Genomic DNA, 22464 nt, shown 5'->3' on the forward strand with positions numbered 1-22464 from the left:
ATTGGTATCGTATCGTACCAGATGATAACCGAGGTTTGATACCGATTATCTAGCAGAGATAAAACAACCGAGTTACGGTTTTCAAAGTCGTATATTTTTTGTTCGACTTTGAAAGCCGTCAGTTTGGCGAAGTTTCTTAAATTAAACTAAGTTGAAATCCGTTAAACTTCGAAAATAATTAACTAATCAATGCCGAAATTCGTTAAACTTTGAAAAAAAGTTAATTAAACGATGTCGAAATCCGTTAAACTTCGAAAAAAAATTAATTAAACGATGTCGAAATCCGTTAAACTTCGAAAAAAAAAAAAATTAGTTAAACGATTATGAAAGCCGTGAAAAGTTGTAGCTTTAACTTTTAATTGACTTTGAAAACCTGTAAAAAATGTTAAAACTTAATTAAAACAATAATGAAAGCCGCAAAAAGTTGGAAATTAAATTTTTACGGTTATGAAAATTGTTTAAATTTGTTTACATGATATTTAACGAATTTGAAAAACTTATAACTTTGTGTATGTTATTAAACACGATTTAAACATTGTAAAAGATCAAACAAATATGCAAAAGAGCCATCGCTCGCTGGTTTAGCAGTATTTACCTGAATGAATACAGGGGAGATAAGGCCTGATGAAAAAAGGCCTGATGAAAAATACAATGGATAGAGCACTGACACCCATTGTTCATCTTATGGATAGGTGTGCTTTTCTGAGGGACAAAGAAATTAGAAAGAAAAGTGTTACTGGAGTAGGTCCTTTCATGGTTGAGCTCATTGTAGAACTCGAAAAGCGATGCCCAAGAGGAGGATCTGGCATTATGCCTTATGCTGTAGGCTGCCTGCTATGGTGTCAGGGATGAGATTTTTGACAAGTTGAAAGACAGTCATCCTAAAACAGTAGACTGGATGTCAAAACAGCGAGGTGAAATAATTGTCTCAACTGAGATCACCCATGAGCTTCTTGAAGATGATGGTTAGATTGAATTTTGGAAGGCAGCAGCAGAGGTAATCGCTATTAAGTATAATATCAAATAAATTTATCAAATATTAGCTAAATTTGCTTCTACTAATCTTAGTGCAATCGAACAAACAAAGTCATAAAAATTTTAATTTGAGGATACACCCCCCGCCCTTCGTATGACATCGAGGGGGGGGGGGAGAAAGGGGGCTGGTCAAAGTTAAACTAACTTTTTAAAAAGTATTTGAATTTAAACAACTTTAGATTAAAGTAAACAAAGTTAAACGAAGTTTACTAAACGTTTAACTTCCTTCCTTGCTTTTAGACTGTGTCCAGCCAATTCAGGTAGATAAATGCTACAGGTAGGGTCCTCCGATTACCGTCGAGTGGGCAAAATTCAGAGAAACAACTGTGATAGAGTTGAAGGTTGATGTCCTTGACTGGTGGAGGACACATCTCTGAGAGATGCCCATTTTGGCAGGACTTGCACGGGAGTATTATTGCCTGTCAGCCTCAAAAGCCTCATGTGAGGCGGCCTTTAGTGAAGCTGTACAGATGGTCCACGAAAAAAGTTGCAGTTTGTCTCTAAAAACTACTGAGAAGCTGGTCTTTATCAACCGCTCCATGTAAGAGCAAATGGCAGATAGATCTGCTCCAGACAGAGATCAAAATGATGATGATGATGATGATGATGATGATGATGATGATGATGATGATGATGATGATGATGATGATGATGATGATGATGATGATGACCATAGTTAAATTCGGTATTGCAACCTTTTTTTTCGTTTATGTGGATTATTTTTCGGTATTGCAACTTACGCGTTCGTTTTTGCAACTTAGGCTTCGTTTTTGCAACCTCATCATTCGTTTTTGCAACCAAAAAGTGTGAAAATTCGTTTTTGCAACCCGCTAAAGTTTAAATCGGTTCCGGTTACAATACGTTTGAATTTCCGCCATTAAGTTTTCTCGAGGACTCGATTGAAATTTGTTAAAAGATGTTTTGAAAACTTTTATTGTTATTATGAATTTAACTTTATGAAAAGATTAAAATATATATATAAATATAACTTAAGCTATATTTCAAAATAGTTTTTTAATTATATACATACAAGGTGTGATGTGTAAACAATTTAATATTGATTTAAGAGTTAGTAATGATTTGCTATGTTGATTAGTAACGCACCTTTAAGTTGCTAACACAAAAAAGGTTAATAGTTAATTGAATTGAAAGTTTCAATAATGTTTGGTCAAATATAGATACTATTTTAAAATGGTTAAATGCCAAGTATGCTCGGGGGACGCGTCCTTATCTGGAACTACATGTGCTCTATGTAAAAAAATAATTGACATCCAATGCCATGGCGGAATAATTGGGGATGGCTATGTTATCTGTAAAGTATGTGCAGGTATTAAGTTGTTGATGTTTTTATTTCTTTTTTTCCCTAACTTAAGCTCTAATACTTTAAACATAAACACATTTTAGCATTTTTCAAAGATAAAGAAAAATTCATTCAGTTGCATAAAATTCAGTTAAATGAATTGTTCCTTCTAAAGAAATAAGCACAAACTATGGCAGGGATTTAACTAGGAACTGAATGTTTTAAAACTAAAGCTGCAGGTCTATTAACATATCAATCATAGTCAATATTATTCTAGTGTCAATAGGATGACAGATTTAAAAGTGATGATTGTCTCCCTGTGTCTGAAGTCTGCCCAGTCTCTCTTATATTTCTTTAAATTTCTGTAAGAGTTCCAATAAAAATAGAAAATAAATCTATATATTTGATTATTTCATTATTTAGGTTGCTGCAAAATATCCCCAACAAAAAAAGATAGTTTAGTTGGTAGAGGTAAACTTTTAATTGTTTATTTGTAACATTTTCATAAAGTTGTTACAAAATTTATTGCAATTTATTTATTACAAAGATATAGAAATTTATAATTATATGATAGTAGGTCAGTTTTATATTTTTAGAAAGATAAAACTAATTAGTTATGTAAAAACACTTGTTAATTATCCACAGGGTAATTAATTTTGATAAATAATCAAGAATAGTAATATAGTAACCAATAAGAATGAAAAAAACTTGAAGAGATAAGAAATTAAACTCACTTTTTGGATATCTCAACCAAAAAACCTTTTTCTTGACTGGGCACAAATTATTAGAGAGAAGAATCACTATTGCACACAAATTATTAAACTTTTAAGGGTTTTAATTTTATGACTCTTAAAGCTAAAGCTAGTAATAATTTGAAAATAAATTATTTTGTTTATTCTAGGTATTCAAAAAATGACAAAAGAAAAAATAGAGGAAATTGCTTCTTCTTTATTACTTAAATCAATATTTTCTGGTCAGGTATTGCTAATACAATTTGGATGTTTAAGTTTAATTTTTTAAAAAAGAAGAAATTAACTTTATTTAGGTTGTATATTAATATAACAAGTCTGTTCTGTTACATTTTACTTAGGGCAAGTGAAGCTTTTCAGTTATGTTGAAGGCAACTCACCTATAAAATAAATAATAATGTGTGTATGTATGTATGTATGTATGTATGTATGTATGTATGTATGTATGTATGTATGTATGTATGTATGTATGTATGTATGTATGTATGTATGTATGTATGTATGTATGTATGTATGTATGTATTTATGTATGTATGTATATATATACACATATGTGTGTGTTTGTGTGTGTTTGTGTGTGTGCATGTGTCTGTGCGTGTGTCTTTGTGCGTGTGTGTCTGTGTAGTATATGTGTATATTTAGAATAAATATAGAAAAGTAAAGGCAGGTGAAGCTTGGATGATTACATTAATAATAAATGTAATGAGAAATAAATTAGAAAAACTAACATGTCAATGCATTGACTTTTAGGTTTACAGTTACAGGCATGATTTGTTTAACGCAGGAAGACAAAGTAAAAGTATGTAAAGTTGCATGTTTTTTGAAAGTTTTTAAGATTTTAATTAGTTAAAAAAAAATGCCCTAAAATTTTTTTTAAAATTGTTTTATCTACTAGAAAATTTATCTGATCAAGAACTGATTGATTTGTTAAGTGAGGACCAACAACACTATCTATTTAATGCTTTGGCTCGAACATATAATTCTATTAAAGTAAATATCAAGTTCTAAGTTCTTTATTACATCATCTAATAATAAATTTAAAATATATTTGTTATGTTATAGTGGCTTGGTTCAAAGATCTTTTAAGAATTTGAAAATTTATTGTATAATAGTTAGCTTTCTTTCACTTTAGCACAATGAATATGTTTTTAAAGTACTGGTGCCAGAAGCAGTTATTTATCTTTTTGCTAAAGTTGAGGAGATGTCAAGAATTCAAGTATTTTGTTGAACTTTGTTATATATTGTTCAGTCATTTTAGTTATCTTCTTTTAGTTTTAGTTAATCTGTTATTTTTAAATTATATTAATTTATGAAGTTGTTTTATACTGTTTTGATTTATTGTTAGGCTGAAGTTTTATTAATGTCTTATATTTCAGAAAGGTAGTTTATTATTCATTTTAGAATCTTTAAAATATGAGTTGTTAAGTTAAGTTTAATTCATGCTGCCTGTAGTGATAACATTTACAAAAAATATAGTCATGGTGTTAACAAAATATGATTCAAATGTGTGATTATTCAGAAAGCAGAGGAAATGGATTTGCAATATAAAAGTTATATGCAATACACAAGTTGTTTGTGGAATAAAAATATTGAAAACCTTTATGAGATCATTGTAATTGTAAAGTTTGAAGTTTAAGATTGTTGTTAAATTTTGGTGGTTTTAAGGAGAGCATTCAAGCTATTTTAAACAGAAAAATGCAGTTTTTCAAAATTAGTACAAGTATTCATAATATTCAAAAACCATTATAGTTGAAAAATTTATTCATTATTTCTTATTTCTTTTTTTATTTCACATGTCATACAGTTATATATTTCACATATCATATAGTTAACGTTTTAAATAACATCTGATTTATAATGTTTATTATATATTTGATACTTCAGAAATCAAGAAATGTCAGAGAGTGATGAAAGTGAAATATCATCTGGTAAAAATCTATCAGATCAGTTAACAGTTTTAGATAGTAAAGTCATTCAATTGCAAATAGTACTATTTGAAAGTCAATTTTTAACTGCGTTGTATGTTAAATTTAAATTATAATTTTTTTGTAATTTTATGTTGTTTTTTTAAGCATTTTTTGTTAATACATTAATTGTATATTATTTATTTCAGGCTGTGGAAGTTCTTTTTCACAAAATTTGATGGAAAGACTAAAAAGATCTCAAATAGCCAGTATGTTTTCCCCATTAATATGTGGAAAATAATTATAATATCAAAAAAGATAATAAAAATAATAATAATTGGCAAGAGTTACAAATAAATAACAATCAGGAAATGTCATATGATTAAAATTTATGTATCTTGTATATTTTATCTTTATAACGATTATTTATGTCATTTGTACAATTATATATTTTATTTTATAACAGTTTTAACTAATTATTCTTAGTTAATTGTTAATTTGAACAGCTTTAAATTTTAGTTTTTTAGGTTTTTTTACTTTCTTTGTTATTCTGTTCCTTAAAATATTTTGAATGGTTTTTAGAAAATGAGCGTTTACAAAGATGGTCTAATAATCAAGAAACTACAAGAGTTGAAAAAGAGGAAAATGTACTTTTTTAACTATGTATTTAGAAATGATTTATTTATATTGAAAATTCTTTATCTTTTAACATTATTATTTATAATAACATTCAATATTAATATTTTTCAGAAATTCATAATCAAAGAATTGCTATCAGAATTAGTATTAAGGGTGAGTTTTTAGTAAAAATAATTTGTATATTTACGTATACACTGATGGTATCATACTGAAGTAGGTGAGAGTTTTAGTGCATACGTTTTCTAATGAGTTAGGGTATTGGCAAGTGCCAGGTCTATGCATATATAAGACATCTATTACAGCATAAAATAAATTATTTTTTTCTTTTTTCTGAAAAAGATGTTTTAAATTAGATATTAGATATTTAGATATTAAATTAGATATTTATTTCATTTAATGTTTACAGATTATAATTATTAGTACTATGTAGACCTAACAGTATTTTTGTATTTTTAATCTTGGACACCAAGATGTCCAACCTTAAAATCTTTTATATATAAAAAGGTCTCAAAAGAAGCAAAATTGTGTACAAGTTTTTAAAGTATTGTATCTTTAAAAAAATTTATAAAAAACATCTTTTTTATTATGACTTAATGCAACAAATTTATTTATTCTTTTTTTACCTATTTGGGATTGTTTACATAAAATGTTGTATTCTTTTAACAGGTTTGTTCAGAATTAGATGAAAATATTCATTTTAAAATTGAAGCAATACATGTTAGAAATAAAAATGAAGTTGGTCAAGTTGAAAAAACTACAAAAGTGGTTGATGTAGAAGAAAAATATAAGGTGGTTGATTTTGGAATAGGAAATAAAGTTATGGATATTGAAGATAAGGATGAGGTGAGTTAAGTTTTATTATGTTTTTTTAGTTTGTGTGATCTGCAATGTGTTTTTTTTTAAACAAGGTATCGTCAAAAATTTATTGAGTTTTTAATTTATTTCTTTTTAATATGCTCTGCTTTAAAAATGGACCATAATCAAGTTTAGATTGCTTTCACTAAATATTTATTATTTATATAAAATTGATTGTTTATGTAAAATGTTGTATTCTTTTAACAGGTTTGTCCAGAATTAGATGAAAATATTCATTTTAAAATTGAAGCAACACATGTTATAAATAAAAATGAAGTTGGTCAAGTTGAAAAAACTACAAAAGTGGTTGATGTAGAAGAAAAATATAAGGTGGTTGATTTTGGAATAGGAAATAAAGTTATGGATATTGAAGATAAGGATGAGGTGAGTTAAGTTTTATTATGTTTTTTTAGTTTGTGTGATCTGCAATGTGTTTTTTTTTAAACAAGGTATCGTCAAAAATTTATTGAGTTTTTAATTTATTTCTTTTTAATATGCTCTGTTTGAAAATGGACCATAATCAAGTTTAGACTGCTTTCACTAAATAGTAGCACAAAGTAACATCTTACATATGTTGTTAACAAAAAGACCATATTCAATTCCTAACCGTAAGGCAGAGAAGTACACCATAAGTGCATATTAAATGTTAAATCTATTGGTCTATTTTATAAGCAGGGCTGTGTATGTGTTTATCTTTGTATTTTTTAACTTTTTAAGACTTGTTAGCTTTTTTCTGCTTTGTTTAGATTTTTTTTTTTTGAATTTTTTAAAATGTGTTTGAAGTTCGTAATAAAATTTATATGTTTAGGGAAAAATGTTAGTACCAAGATCATCTTTAAACTGCAGTGTGGATGCAATTGAACTCAATGTAACTTTAGTTTTTAAAATTTATATTATTATCAATCCAAATTTCATCTTTTGAAGAATTCAATATTCTAGTTCATTGATTAAACACTATCATTTAATTCAAACTTTCAATTTTCAAAAAGTAGCCAAAAGCAATAAATAAAGTTAGAATTTTAATTGAAGGCTAACTTGCAGCAAACTTGCAAACCTTGTTGATCACCAGTTGACCTTTTTTTTTTACTTCAAATTTATTTTCACTTGTATGAATATATGCCTTTCGCATAACAATTTGATTTGCTTTTTCATGCCCAACTATTTAAGCATATGCTAATTGATCGAAATCTATAAATTTTAAATTTCTATAGATGCTCAATAAATGAACTTAAGTACTTAAACATTTTTTTCCCTTTCTTACCCAAATAATGTTGTTATTATAAACCTTCATTTTGAAAATTCACAATTTTGAACTCTCTCATCCCTTTTGAGTTAAAAATAAAAATGTCTACTGTATTATAAATTTTTTTATTTTTTTATTTCATGTACACATTTTAGGAGCACTTAAGTGATATGACCAAAGTGTATAAGCAGTTTGGAAAAAAGTTTGTAAGTAAATTTTTTTTTTAAGTGAAACTGTTTGTCTTAGATACAGTTACACTTAAGTACATTTAGGTTTATAAAATTTTTCAAATACATGGTTTTAAAAGATTAGTGTTTTTATCTTGTTCAGTTATTAATTTTTTTAAAATTTAGTCTAAGAAGAATGAAGCATTGAACAATGATATTCATAGGTTGACATTATGATCTATTAAGTATTTATACATATAAATATAGCTATAAAAATTTATATTTTATTGTATAGATTGATATTTGTTTTTTAAACAGTCGAGTTGCAATGAATGAAAACGAACAAATAAAAATGGGAAGTATTCTAACAGGATTTATGAAAGTTGGTTTAGTTTCTGAGGCTGAAAAGGTATGGTGTTTTAAATATTTTTAAAAAAATTGTTTAAGTTTTTTTATGCTATTTAATACAAAATAGTTTTTTTTTTAAAATATATTATTACATTTTAGTTTCTTTAAAAAAACACTTATTTGTATTGAGTTTTTGATTTTTGTTGATAAAGTTATTCAAACAATGGAAGAGTAATGTTAAGTTTAAAAAATGCGACGATTTTAATGAGGCAAAAAAGTCTGTTCGTCAAAAGGTTAAGTGCACAGAAACATACTGTGATGCATACATCATTGATCTTCCCAGACATCTTAGAAATGTACATAAAATTGATCCTGAAAAAGCAAGGAAAGCTAGAGGTATTTTTGATCTAAGAAAAACAAGATATTTAGGTGAAGAAAATGCTAAAAGTAAGATAAAATACAAATGCCCTATTTGCAGTATTGCTACAAAAAATATACATGATCATCTGTATCGAGCTCCGCATCACCTTAAAAATGATTTGGCAAAATATAGAGAAATGCTCAACAAAAAGCAACTTTATGATGGAAGCAAAAATTTTGCAATATCTGTTTCACAAAAAAATAAATTGACTGAAATGAATCCTGTTTTACCAAGTTCAATAGGACCAGAGCTGATGAAGAAATTGCCAAATGAATCAGTCAATTTTCAAGCTCCTTGCATACCAAATAAACCTAATAGTAATGTAGAAGATAATGTTTGTGATGAATTTAATGAACCAAACTTATTGATTGAAAAAGAAGAAAATAACATTCTATGTTTTCAAGACTATCTTCATACATTTCTTCTTTACTTAAAAAGTCCATCAGGAGGAAAGAAAGATCCCCAAGCTGCAATAAATGAAATGCATCAAATTAGAAGAATGGTGGAAGTCATTTTACCAGATTCTCTAATGCTACACAACCTAACTGTTTTATGTTACACAAGTCTTTTAAACCTTAAACTTTTACAAGAGAAATGGTTCCCTTATACTGAACACAAAGGTTATGAGCCAGGTACTCAACGTTCTTATTTGTTATCATTGAGTCATTTCATAAATTTTCTTCTTCGCTCTAAATTAACTCCCACTGTTCCCAATGTTGTTCCTTGCATTCTATCACCTGATGTTCTTAATGTTTGTCAGAAGGAAATTAGTAACTGGAGAACCTCTTTGCGTGGTGAAGAAGCACTAAGAGAATATGATGTAATGATGGAAGATGCTGAAAATATAATTCCTAAAGAATCTTTTCAAGCTATAATTAAAAGTGATTTTTATCAGGATATTGTCAAAAATGTCAAATGTATTTATAATAATTACAAAAGCAGGCCTTCAGATTTTCTAATTACTCGAACTCTGTTTACAAATGTTAGAGACTGCATTTTTTTTGGTTTAATAACCAATAATATTTCACGATCAGGAGCTGTTTCAAGTATGACAACTTCAGAATTTCGAAAAGGGACTTTTTCACCAACAGGAAGTTTCATTATTCTAGTGAGAAAACACAAAACTGCTAAACAATATGGTCCTTGTCAGATTATATTAAACCCTGATCTAAAAGTTATGTGCGATTGTTATGATCAAATTATACGTAATGGAATTCCAGGTAAAATGTCTGAAAATTTTTTTATAACGTGGTCTGGGTGTGCGTTTGAATCTGGGGGAGTTTCAACCCAATTAAATTCTTTTTTTTTAAAATGTTTACCAAACGAAGATGCAATTGAAAAACGATACAGTGCAACAATGATTCGAAAAAGTCTGCTTACTTTTTTTTATGATAACCATCCTGAATATAAAAGCAAGTTAGCAACCCTTATGAAACATAAGGAAACAACAGCTCAACGATGGTATTATTTAAACAAAAACAAACAAGACACATGTGAGGCTTCTGAAAAAGTTACTGAGACTTTATTTGGAGACATTAATGTTGAATCCAGAACAAAAAGTCAAAGCTCAAAAGTTTGCTCTATATCGTCATCAAAATTAACTAATGTCGAAAAAGAAACTTTAGATTTTGAAGAAAATCAAAATCCTGAATGTTCACAGGTATTATGTTCTGAAACCAGTGATTTGAGTGAAAGTGATGAGGAATACGATTTTTTAAAAAGTAATTCGTTTTCAGTATACACGAAAAAAAGTTGGACCACAGATGAAATAAACGAGTTGCATAAATTGTTTAACATTTCCAACAATTTAACATTAACTCAACCTTTAATTCGTGAAATTGTTGCAGAAAATGACATCCTAAAACTTCGATCTCCAAAGCAAATTTACGATAAATTGCTCCATTTAAGGAAATGTAAAGTTGTAGCACTAAATGAAAATGAAGAGCCACAGTGTTTGAAGTTTTCATTCAATTCAGAACAATTAAAAATAAAGAAGCTAAAGAGCTTTTTAAAGACTTTACTACTGAGCAAATTGTCGCAAAAGTTCGTTATGAAAAAAAGAAGTTTTTCTACAAAAAACTTTAATAGGTATTTTATATATATTTTATATACCTTACTATAAATATACCTAAATTTTATATACTTCCTTTACCTCTCCTTTTACTTCTCCTTTTCTTTTTTTTCTTTTTTCCTTTTCTTTCTCTTTAAAACTGTCTTCCTTTTTTTCTTTTTTTTTTTGTTTATTGAGTTTTTAATAGTTTTTGGTTGTTTTCGGTTGTGATATTTATCATTTATATATATATATATATATATATATATATATATATATATATATATATATATATATATATATATATATATATATATATATATATATATATATATAAATAAATGACACACACCGATATATACTTATATATATATCGGTTTTAATTATTTTTGGTTGTTTTCTGTTGCGATATTTATCATTTATTTATATATATACACATATATAAATAAATGACACGCACACCGATATATATATATCTGTTATAATTATTTTTGGTTGTTTCCTGTTGCGATATTTATCATTTATATATATATATATATATATATATATATATATATATATATATATATATATATATATATATATATATATATATATATATATTGGTGTGTGTGTATATTTCAAGTTTATCAATAAATTGTTGTGTTGGACACGTTAAACCTCTCATATAACCTTTTTTTTAATCAGATGAGTAATATGATTTTACTTCTATTAATTTTGTATATTTCCTTTATGTGCTGTTTGTTCACATAAATCTTTTAACAAATACTTACAAAAAATTGATGTAAACTTAAATCTATTACTTTAGAAGAGTTAATAGATTTTCATTAATTTAACAGCAAACTAAAACAAGGGGTGTAAGTGTTGCATTTTTTTCAACAATGTATACTTAATTGAATTATGAGCTATCAATTTCTTGGTACGTTTCTTTTGCAACAATTACTTTTCATGATTTTATCCCAAATTTTTTCCCATGATTTTATCTCAAAAAAAAATTACTTTTCATGATTTTATCCTGTCACATGTGGTTTAATCTAATAATTTAAATTATCTAAAACTGTATTGTGAACTGTAATTATTAAAGTAAACTGTAATTATTAAGTAATGTATTGTAACAACTGTAAAAGTGTATCTAAATCTGATATAGATTAAATATTCTAAACAACCATACGCCACCAAACTATGTTTACTATACTTATTTAATACTTAGAGTTTTTTGCCTGTTAAAGCTGAAACAAATAATACTAAAATGTTTGTAAATACATTTGACGTAACTTATGACGTAGTGCGATGCTTGAGATCAAATCTCTGCTTAACCGGGCACGTCAACCTCTTTTTGAGGCGGTTTATAAAGACTGTTACCTTACGTGTTGTATATAAAATTACAAATGTATCCGATACAAAACTAAAATACTCAGTTAAAAAAGTTTAGCTAAGATATAGGTAGAGGGGCGGCTGTAGGAACGAGCATTTTCAGAATCTTAAATAAAATATGTTCAGTTTACAAGATTCTTCAGATTTATTTGACCTAAATTTTATAAATCTAATTAGGCGTGTAAATATTACCTTTTAGCGTTGTGATAAAATTTCTGTTTTTATAAATTTTTGGACACCACCCCACACCTCTTAATAGGAAAACACTAGCTGTTCACTTTCTGTTTCTAATTCGCTGATTGCGTAATGTGCACATACGTATGAGCTGAGGGTTTTAGATACCTAAAACAGTTGCTACTACGGCCGAACCTGTCTTAAACATCCTTATCAGATCCAAAAAATAAGTCCCTAGAATTTCAAATGGGTCATAATCCAGCGCCAACTCATTTTTTGCATTTTGTTCTTTTTGTTGAAACTCTAAACTTTTGAAATTGTGAAAATAATTATTTTTTTAAAAGAAATATAATTAGATTATTACTAGAATTGGCATTTTTTCTAAAATTTTGACATAAAATAATCAAACAATCATAGTTTTTATTAAGGTTCGGTATTGCAACCTTTGTATTCTCGGTAATGCAACTTTTTTAACATATTCATTATACAGTTAAAATTGTATTTCTTTTCGATGGTAAATTATTCTATTATCTTTCATACCAAATGTAAGGGAACTCATCACCTATTTCCATTATTACATTTTTACAAAATAAAAATTATGGTTTTTTTAGTTTTTTCATGAAAGTTATAACTCAAGTATAATTAGTAACAAGTTATAGACGGTTTAACCAAAACAAAAATTCATGATAAATTTTGTTTTTGGGGTTATATGATAAAGGTGATCATTACTTTTTTAGGGGTGATTGACTCCTATTAATGTTTAAAATCATATCAGAACAAAAGTTTAACCATCACCCTAACTTTTCCTGTAAACTATAACAAAACATTGAAATTTCGGTAATGCAACGTGCCGTTAAATTGGAATAAAAGCGCAAGGTTGCATTACCGAACAAGTTTCAACATACTGATGATGATGATGATGATGATGATGATGATGATGATGATGATGATGATGATGATGATGATGATGATGATGATGATGATGATGATGATGCAGGGTTGTATAGCTATCCCGCAGGATAAAACTATTCATATCGCTGAAAAGTACGTTTTGAAAAGTTCTCAAACTCGTACAGAAAAAGAAATGAAAAGCACGTTTGTAGTTCGTAAACTCACACAAAAATTGGACGGTAAAGCAATAGTCAGATGAGTCGAAGTTTAGGCTAAAAGGTTAAGATAGTAAACGAAATGTGAAAAGACCAGTTGGCAAACTATTAAAACGAATCTACACAATAGAAACCGTGAAGTATAGGGAGGCCACGGCTTTAAGGTTTATGGTGTTGTTTTGGTCCGTAAAAATTCTTGCATGCAAAATTCTTGCGCTTATGATTTTCAAAAAAGTTTCATAAAATTTAAATACCTTTAACTTAATTTCAAAATTGTTTTTGTCTTCTAAGTAACATGAACGCATGATTATTTGCTCATGCTTATTTTAGCTCTGCTGTACGTACCTTTACTTGTTTGACATTATTTAGTGCATAGCTAATGAAATAAAGAATTAACTACAATTTGTAGTACAAATAGTAATAATTAAATGCACAGATATAATCTGGAACAAAGAAATCCCTGCAGTTTCTTAAGATATTCTAACTGTCTGGTCATTTGGGTTTTTTTTGTCAGTTTGATATTTGTTATTTATCTCAAGTTTAAAATCGCAAAGAAAAATAAAAAACAATGTCAAAAATAGATGATAATGTTAAGCAATTATTGCGTTCTGTACTGATATCAGCTCCTGGTGTAAAGCAATCCTTTCTAGAGAAAGAGTATTTTGACATAACTGGTGATATTCTGCCATGGAGAAAATATGGGTTTAAAAAAATATTTGATTTTCTAAAAGCTCTTGAAGGTGAAATAGTAAGGATGGAGTTTAGCGAAATGTTTGTTGATAATATTATATATGCAGTCATAGATGAATCTAAATATGTTTCCCAGCATGCTATTAAGTTTGCCTCAAGGTAACTCTTATTAATTTTAAAAAAAATTTTTTTTTTTTTAACCTTAAATGAATATGCATTTTTTCACTTAACAAAAAATTCAGAAAATTCAAGTTGATCCCTTAGATCCCTGAAGTTCTTCCAGGGTTACAAGTAAAAAAAGTTGTATTGGCAAGTTTACTTGTTGTGTTCAATACATTTCAATAATGAGTACTTAATTTTTTTGTCTCATTTAATTAGCATTTTTACCTCATTGAGAGAAATAAAAATATCTCTTACAAATAGCATTTTTTAGAATCTACTTGGAGTTTATTGCACTATGTTAATAGCTTTAAATTTTTGTGTATTTGATTAAAATTTAGATCTATTTCTACATTGCCTGGAAAAAGTCCAGACGAGATCAAAGCTTGGAAAGAAGAAATGTCAAAGAAAACTTCTCAATCACAAGACAAAAATAGTTTACCTCAAAATAATAAACCTTTTAATAAACAATCATTAAAAATAAATTCAGTTGTCAACAAAATGAATTCAAATGAGAAAAAAAAATCTTTCACTGAATGGGATCACCTTGATCAACTTGTTCCAGATCAGAGTGGTTATTACATGTTACGTATAAAAAATCAGTTCAGTAGAGATCTTGCATCAAAAAGTGTGAGTTAATACTTTGATCTACTTATTTTAAATATATATACGTAAAAATTAAATAATAAAGAGATAAATGATAAAAGCAAGTAATAAGAAAAATTTAAATTAAAATGAGCATCTTAGTGGTAGGTTTTTAACAATAAATTCTTCTTGAAAGGTGGATGTGTTTTCTTAAATATCAAATATCAATTAAAAAATGTATTTATCTGTAGATACAAGTAACTGCAGTTTTACAAAGTTTGTTTCTGATCTAATTTATTTAATAATGATGGTTTTTAAAATAAAGAAGATAAATTTATGCATACTTAGTTATTGTTTGGAGGATTTTTGATAAAATCAATTAAAATTAAAAAAAAGAAAAAAAAAAGAAAAAAGAAACTAAATTCAATAATCTTTTTTGCATTTATCAGGAACCTGAAAAATTATAACATTTCTACAGTAAATAAAACATCTTTAAATTATCAAATTTTATTGCAACTTGTTGTTTTGCTTGATTACTACAAATCTTTCATTTACATGTATTAACTGTGAATAAATTTAAAGTCTTAAATTTGTTTTTTTTTTACTTCTATTTCTTATAAACATGATTCTAATAAACATGTATTAACTGTGAATAAATTTTAACTCCTAAATTTCTTTTTTTTTACTTCTATTTCTAATAAACACGATTCTAATAAATGATTTAATCTTGTATGATTAATTTTTTTTCTATTATTTATTTTTCTTATGAAGGACTTTATACTTTGTTGTATAAGTGAAACTATTCTTAAATAAATAAATAATCTTTCATTACAAATGAAAACTTTATGAATTTCTAGTCATAAAATAAACTGGACAACTTAACTTCTTAAAATGCATTGAAGACTGTCATCAATCCATATATTGTAATTGTGGCAGTGGTCTTTTCTGCGTGGATTTATCTGGATCACCGTTTATAAAAATATGAAAATCTGGTTGTTTGTCTCTGTTAGAATTTTTGGTTTTAAGTTTTTTTTTCTTAAAATTTGAAGTAGTTTTTTTTAAGCCTAAAACTTGTATCTCATCTTTTTTTGTGTCTTCTTTTTCTTTTATGGTCAAGGAAATGTTTGGCTCCTCATTGTGTCTCACTGTAAATGTGCCATCTAATATGAATTCTGGCAATTTAGTCTTGAGTTTTTTTTTCCATTTTTTAGTTAAAACCTTCATCTCCTCCTCAATTCTTATCTCTTCCTTTGTAAAACCTGCTATGTTAAAGTTTGAATTAATTCTCGTGGACTTGAACTTAAGTGAGCAAAGTTCATAAATAGCACCAAAGCAAAGAAAAAATGCAATCATACTTGCACAACATATTAACACTTGTTCGTAAATGCCTGATTCAGTTGTAAACAAAAGATTTGCTTCTATTATTGGGCTTGATATATCTGGTAAGTTGTTAAACATGTCATAAACAAATTCATTAATTATATCCTTCTGATATTCAATGTATTCATTAATCAAGTCATATAGATATTCATCATAAATAGCAACACCATAATAAGATTGGTCAACATCATTAACTACATTTCTTACAAATAGATTATTGTCATTGCTATTCATTTGTTTTTGAAGGTATTTTTTTGCAGTGTAAGAATCTATTAGAAAGCCACTTATTAATGGTTGATTATTTTTACTTTTCGTGTTTTCTATTAATTCCTCAACTGTGTTCATATAATACTGCTTTGCATTCCCTTTCATGAGAAGGACTTTTTCAAAAACATGGTTGTTTAATATTCCAATTTTTCCACTGTCCACAGTAGCTTTGTGACGGTTGGATACTTCATTGATTGCAGTTGTTAGAGCTGCAGTCATCAATGCAGTTATGGTAATTCCACAAAGTATCCAAAACATTGCAAATAGTTTTGCTAAAGCACTACTAGGGGCTACATCACCATAACCAACTGTTGTCATTGAGACAAAAGACCACCAAAATCCTAAATAAGAGTAATAATTTATTTGGCTAAGATTTAACTTATTATCTCTATTACTGTATATGTTATCCTGTTTTCTTCCACTTAATTATTTTATATTTTGTTTTAATTGGTTATGACCTGGTAGTAAAAGTTGCTGAGGCTCTCCATTTCCTGCTTCTGCACTATATTTGACCCAGGGGAGCTTATTCAAGATTTTTAGTTAATTTTTTAACTACTGTTTTGTATTTAAAGTTAGTCAAAATAAGTTTTATTAAAATATACAATTATTCATGCATATTCTTCATTTGATTTTTTATTATACAGGTTTTCATACAAATACTGCCTGAGTTACAGGGTGTTTTTCATTAAATTTAAACTAAAATATTTATTTTGAAGTTGTAACAAGTTACACTGTATTTTATTACATTTTTAAAATTTTTCAATAAAGTAACTTATCAAAATTGGCAAACAATGACCTTTAAAAATTGGCAGAAAAGTATCTTGTTTTGACTATCAACAGCAATAAAACTTAAAATAGTGAAAAGTCATTGCATTCTAGCTAGATTTTTTTAAATTAAGATGTTTTTACCTTCAAATGATCCAGGTATAAATCTCCTAGGTAACTGATCCTTATTATACCAGGTATCTAGAAACCACATCACTACTCCTGCCCCAAATGCTAACATTATTGCTACACCAAACAAAGGCCACAGATCATAAATAGCTCGTAATACTTCTACAGCAAATAATTTTGGAGGAATGGTCAGTGCTGTAATAAACATAGCTGTTGGTAGCTTAATAATAGGAATGGTTAAAGGACTTCTTGTAGTATTCACTCTGTTTGGCACTCCTTGTGTAAACATTGGGTAAAGAATATCACTTTTTTCTTTAGTGCTTATGTCAGTTAGTTGAGTTCGATTTTCTACTTTATTGAATGTTATCTTTAAACAATTACCACAGCACTGTGATAAGGCGGCTGAAATTATTTGTTGAAGAACTGCCTCAACAGGCCAATAATCTGCACCAATAGTCTCATCATCTGTAAATGGAAGCATGCTGAAGTATGATACTGTAATGTTTTTTTTACAGATTACTTCAACCTTTTGTGAGCAGTTTCTCTCCCAGGATTTCCTGTTTTGCTGGTTTAAATCTCCATTAAAAAAAAAATCGACATTACATCTTGGTTTGAACTTAAAACTCTCTGCTGCAGTCAGACTCAAAACAAATAATAATAGCATTTGTTTTTTGTTTTTTTTACAATTACTTTTACTTCCTTATTTCATTGTATGGAGCATGAAGTTTAAAAACTTTCTACTCTTCAGATGAATTTTGAATTAATACTCCTAACTAGAATGTATAAGCTACTTCATGAATTAAACAAGATTCATTTAAATTTTCCGATAAAATTATGTATATCTATTCAATATGTTAAAACAGTTGAAAGTATGTATTCATATTTAACTGTGTTAAAATATTTTAGTTTAAAATATGTATATATAATTTACAATTAAATTAACAATATGTAAATAAAGTTAATAACAAATTAAAATATTAATAGTTGTTATTAAAATAATGATTAAAAATATTTATTAAAAAGGATGATATTAATAATTTAGTAGTAAAAGAATAATGGTAATCAAAGCACAAACAACAATAATGACAAAAAAAAACAAAAAACAACCACAGATAATTAATTCAAATAGTATAACTCTAAGCTTTGGTAATAATTCATTTACCGCAAATAATTAAGAAGTATTAATGCTCTGCAACTCAAGTCATTTTTTTCCATCATTTTTTTAGTTATTAGATACTTATAAAATAAAATTTATTTCAAATTAAAAATATTTTTAGAATGACTTATTGCAACTTTTTGCAGCTTATCAACCATACAAAAGCATCGTGTATAGAGACAGGTACAAGTTCAAAATAATAATCATGTAATCCAATTATTTTTTCATCAAGTTAACATATGAATTTATGTAAACTATCAGTTTATGTAATTTTCAAATTTATTCAAACAAAGATTCACTCTCTTATTTTTTTTGAGTTTTTAGAAGACTTATTGAAGCTCTTGAAATAATACACTTCAATTTGGAAATTTCAACTTAAATTTGTAAAATTTTTTCTTTATTTCATAACGTTTGAAATTCTATTTAGGGCTGCAGTAATGAAGTTTAAGAATTTTTTTGATGCATTTCAAGCATGGAAAATGAAGCATTGTGCTTACCTTGGCAATGAGTTGATATATGTTTTACCTTTTACTGAAAAAAAAAAAAGCACTCCTTATAGTTTGTTGATATCTAAATTGCCTGTTGGATTGACAGTGGTAAGTACTTTATCTGCTTTTTTTTAAGGTATTTTAAAAAAAACTGTTTGGAATAGTTTATTTTTGAAAAAATTTTCAGCTTCATATTTTCTAATTCCAATTTTTTATTTTTTTTTGTATTTAATGATCATTTTTAATTTGTTATGCAGATTTTAATTTATAATTTTTTATATGCTAATTTTGTCTTAGTTCACACTAGTAAAAGCAGTGAATGAGTATGGGAGTTTGTTTTCAATTGAGCCAAACATCAAATCAGAGTTAGTAGCTTTTTTTTCTCACAAAAGATATACATACATACATACATACATACATACATACATACATACATACATACATACATACATACATACATACATACATACATACATACATACATACATACATACATACATACATACATACATACATACATACATACATACATACATACATACATACATGTATATATATAAGTGCGCATACACAGATGCGCACTCATGCACACACATAGTGAGCAGAAAATTAATGAACCAAGAGCTTTTTGCTTTTAATTTTTTAAACTTAGTCAAAGTTAACTTCATATTTTTTTTCTTTTTTTTTTTTTTTTTTTATTGAAAATAAATGTTAAAATCATTAAGATTAATATTATATTTTAAAGATTCTATTTGCAATTTTTTAATTTTAGTTTTCACTTTGTTTTAATTTGCAAAGATTGGAATTCTTTTAATGACAAAAATGATGGAACAAATCACTAGTTTTAAAAAATTTACATGGAAACTTTGCTGTAATCAAAACAAAAAGAGGTCTATTGTTAAATCTCCTTTTGCTTTGATTACAGGTGCCAAATGTTTTGGCATTGGTTTTACCAAGTTTTTGTGTTTATTTGGGTCAATTTGGTCCCAACCTTTCAAGACTTTTTTTGATCTTCTTTCTTTGTTAATAACCTCCTATCTTATGGTCTCCTATCTTATGATCTCCTATCTTATGGTCTCCTATCTTATGGTCTAAAATTGCCAATAAATGTACTCAGTTACATCTATGTTATCTGCAGTTGGCTCTACATGAATAAGATTATAGCAGTACTAAGTAACCTGTTTGAAAGTACTTGGGTCTGTCATTAATAATTCATGAAATGTTTTTTTTTGTGTAATCGGTGTAACTATGACTTTTAGTGTTTTTGTTGATTTATGGTTCTTGTTGAAGTTTTTATGCTTACTATTTTATATCTTTCTGTTTATCTATTTTAAAATCACCAGATATACTAAATTTGATTGGCAGCTCCAAATTCAATAAACATTTTATTGGATACATATATTATTCAAAATGAAATATTTTGAAACAAGATAATTTGTTGAGAATTTAAAATTTAAAAGATTGAAATTAAAAATATATTTTAGCAACTTAACAAAATTAGTCCATAAATGAAAACTTGGCCATAAATGAAAAATCCACAGGCCATTTTAAATACAACATATCTGAAATTTGGTGGAGCTATAGATATACCCTAATTACGGTAAATGTAACATTACTCAAATTGATATTCAAAAAAATAGGTAATTAAAACTAAAAATAAGTTTTACAAAACCTGACAGCTTAATTACTTTGTATGCTTTTTTTTAAAGCTGCATAAAGGTCACTTACTCATCTGAAAATGGATTGAATGAAGCAGAAAAAAAGTTGAAATCACTTCCTGTTAAAAATATCCAGTTTCCAATTACTGTTAAAAAGTGTTTTGGTAAGAGAATTTTTAATTTAAATAAGAACTTCATTTTTTATTTCATCTTTTATATTGTTGAATTAAATTAAGCAAAGTCGACTTTTCATTTGATGTTATACAGAGTTGATTGATGCTTCTATAGAAAAATATTATTAAGTGTGTTAGACATTTACTGACATCTATAACATAGATATCTTTTTGTAAAACATTTGTGTCAAAGGGTTTACTTTTTAAAAACTTCTTGATTTCACAAATGAAGAAAACTTTAGGTTGCTTTTTGGGTATATGTTTTTTTGGTTGAAGTTTAGCTCTCTTTTAATAATTAAGCTGTTAGAATTAGGAAAAGGATTTTCTAAGTAATTTCTTTTAATAAAATTCTTTCATAAACAGCATTTTATTACAAGTCTTAAAAGATTTTATTTTGAGTTAGGATAAATTGTATAAAACTAGCAAAAAGCAACCCATAATACGGGTTATGGTCAGTCTGTTACTTTATTTATAGCGGCTGTTTTCCACTATTTAAAGTTGCAAAACCTTAACTAATACCCTTTTAGAAAAACGCCTTCTAATTGAAAAAATTAAACCATCTGTAAAATTAAAATTATGCGGAGGTAAAATAATTTACCAATTATTTAACATTATTTGAGTAACTTACAACTGACATAGGTCATATCAGTGTAAGGCAAACCATTTTCCTCAACATTACTAAGTTCAACACAATACGTTTTTAGTTACTGACACAAAATAACAACACTTCATCATGCTTTAAATTGATAAAAAAGTAAAGCTAAATTCTTGTTATTTTTTATAACATGAACTTTAATTAGAACGTAAATTATACATGAGTTATTAATTTTTTTGTACCCCCTTGAAACATGTTTCTTTAAAAAAGGAAATTGTCTTTAAAACATTAAATGCACACAACTAAATAAATTTATTAAAAATAACTAACTAATTGAGTACAAATACGTTTCAAACAAAGAAAAAGTTAATTTACAACGTGTATAACAAATTTAAAAAAATATGTAAACTTTGTTCTTTTATATTGCATTAATGCGTCATACGACAAACCTAAAATAAAAATTGTAACAGATAAGTAGACTTAGTAAAAAAAAAACTGGAAAACAATTTACCTGCTTTTCGGTAACCTGTTGCCATACTTAAACTGCTGTCATGATGCAGCTTGTCGGTGTTGTTTTATGACGTTATTTCATCTTGGCTTTTAGTAAACTTTAGTTTAATTTAAAAGACAGATTTAAGATATTTTAATTAATAAACAAAATAACAAATGCTTCAAGGAGCCAAACTATAATCATTAAAGATAAAAAATTAAGTTGATATATAAATAAATTGCATTTATACAGCTAAACATATTGCTTTAGCTTATAGTAAATTTTAAAGGCAGTGAGTTCAATAAATTAAACTACCAATTAATTATTTTTAACAATAGAATGTAGCATCATATTATGGTGATTGGGTAATGAATCAATTTAACTATTGGTATCATATTATGGTGATTGGGTAATGAATCAATTTAACTATTGGTATTTGGTATTGCTCAAATGTTAACAGCTCTAAAATTGAAAATAGAAGGATATAATAAATATTAAAAATATTTGCAATTTTATTTAATCAAAATATAAAGCATAACCTAACCATTTTCACAGGATGAAGAG

The 22464-nt window shown here is 27.0% G+C and overlaps 2 protein-coding genes and 1 pseudogene across 6 annotated transcripts in view; 2 read left to right on the forward strand and 1 right to left on the reverse strand.

The window, feature by feature from the left end:
* Positions 1-2188: 2188 nt before the first annotated feature.
* Positions 2189-10746, forward strand: LOC145202481 (uncharacterized; annotated as a pseudogene). Its single transcript, XR_016448794.1, has 18 exons — positions 2189-2362; positions 2759-2806; positions 3237-3313; positions 3835-3883; positions 3980-4074; positions 4217-4300; positions 4430-4464; positions 4969-5012; positions 5198-5257; positions 5571-5635; positions 5739-5780; positions 6294-6470; positions 6690-6866; positions 7291-7350; positions 7881-7931; positions 8079-8116; positions 8211-8301; positions 8453-10746. The product of XR_016448794.1 is annotated as an uncharacterized LOC145202481 (transcript).
* Positions 10747-13146: 2400 nt separating this feature from the next.
* The window catches only part of LOC145187613 (uncharacterized), a 33423-nt gene continuing 24105 nt past the window's right edge, over positions 13147-22464 (forward strand). For all 4 annotated transcript variants that reach the window (XR_016448808.1, XR_016448810.1, XM_090075513.1 and 1 more), the window contains exons 1-6: positions 13147-14214; positions 14556-14844; positions 18618-18679; positions 18924-19092; positions 19282-19349; positions 20694-20806. Coding sequence is in view for 2 of the 4 variants with exons in the window: in XM_090075513.1 (XP_089931639.1) it covers positions 13934-14214; positions 14556-14844; positions 18618-18679; positions 18924-19092; positions 19282-19349; positions 20694-20806 (982 nt within the window). In the remaining 2 variants the exon portion in view is untranslated. The remainder of the gene's footprint in view (positions 14215-14555; positions 14845-18617; positions 18680-18923; positions 19093-19281; positions 19350-20693; positions 20807-22464) is intronic.
* LOC145187986 (uncharacterized) lies at positions 15220-18141 on the reverse strand. The gene is made up of 2 exons (XM_090075545.1): positions 17356-18141; positions 15220-16787 (listed from the first exon to the last, which is right to left on the reverse strand). Exons 1-2 carry the CDS (start codon positions 18002-18004, stop codon positions 15709-15711), a joined length of 1728 nt encoding a protein of 575 aa, XP_089931671.1. The 5' UTR covers positions 18005-18141; the 3' UTR covers positions 15220-15708.

This window comes from Hydra viridissima, unplaced genomic scaffold (genome assembly GCF_058129835.1).
Source record: "Hydra viridissima isolate aposymbiotic clone 2 unplaced genomic scaffold, HvirCarnegie_v1 scaffold_1, whole genome shotgun sequence".
Classification (NCBI taxonomy): domain Eukaryota; kingdom Metazoa; phylum Cnidaria; class Hydrozoa; order Anthoathecata; family Hydridae; genus Hydra; species Hydra viridissima.

Coding starts and splice junctions, on each gene's coding strand:
- LOC145187986 (XM_090075545.1), bottom strand. CDS start 18,004: ATGCTATTATTATTTGTTTTGAGTCTGACTGCAGCAGAGAGTTTTAAG. Junction 16,788..17,355: donor TATACCTGGATCATTTGAAG/GTAAAAACATCT, acceptor ACTCTTATTTAG/GATTTTGGTGGTCTTTTGTC.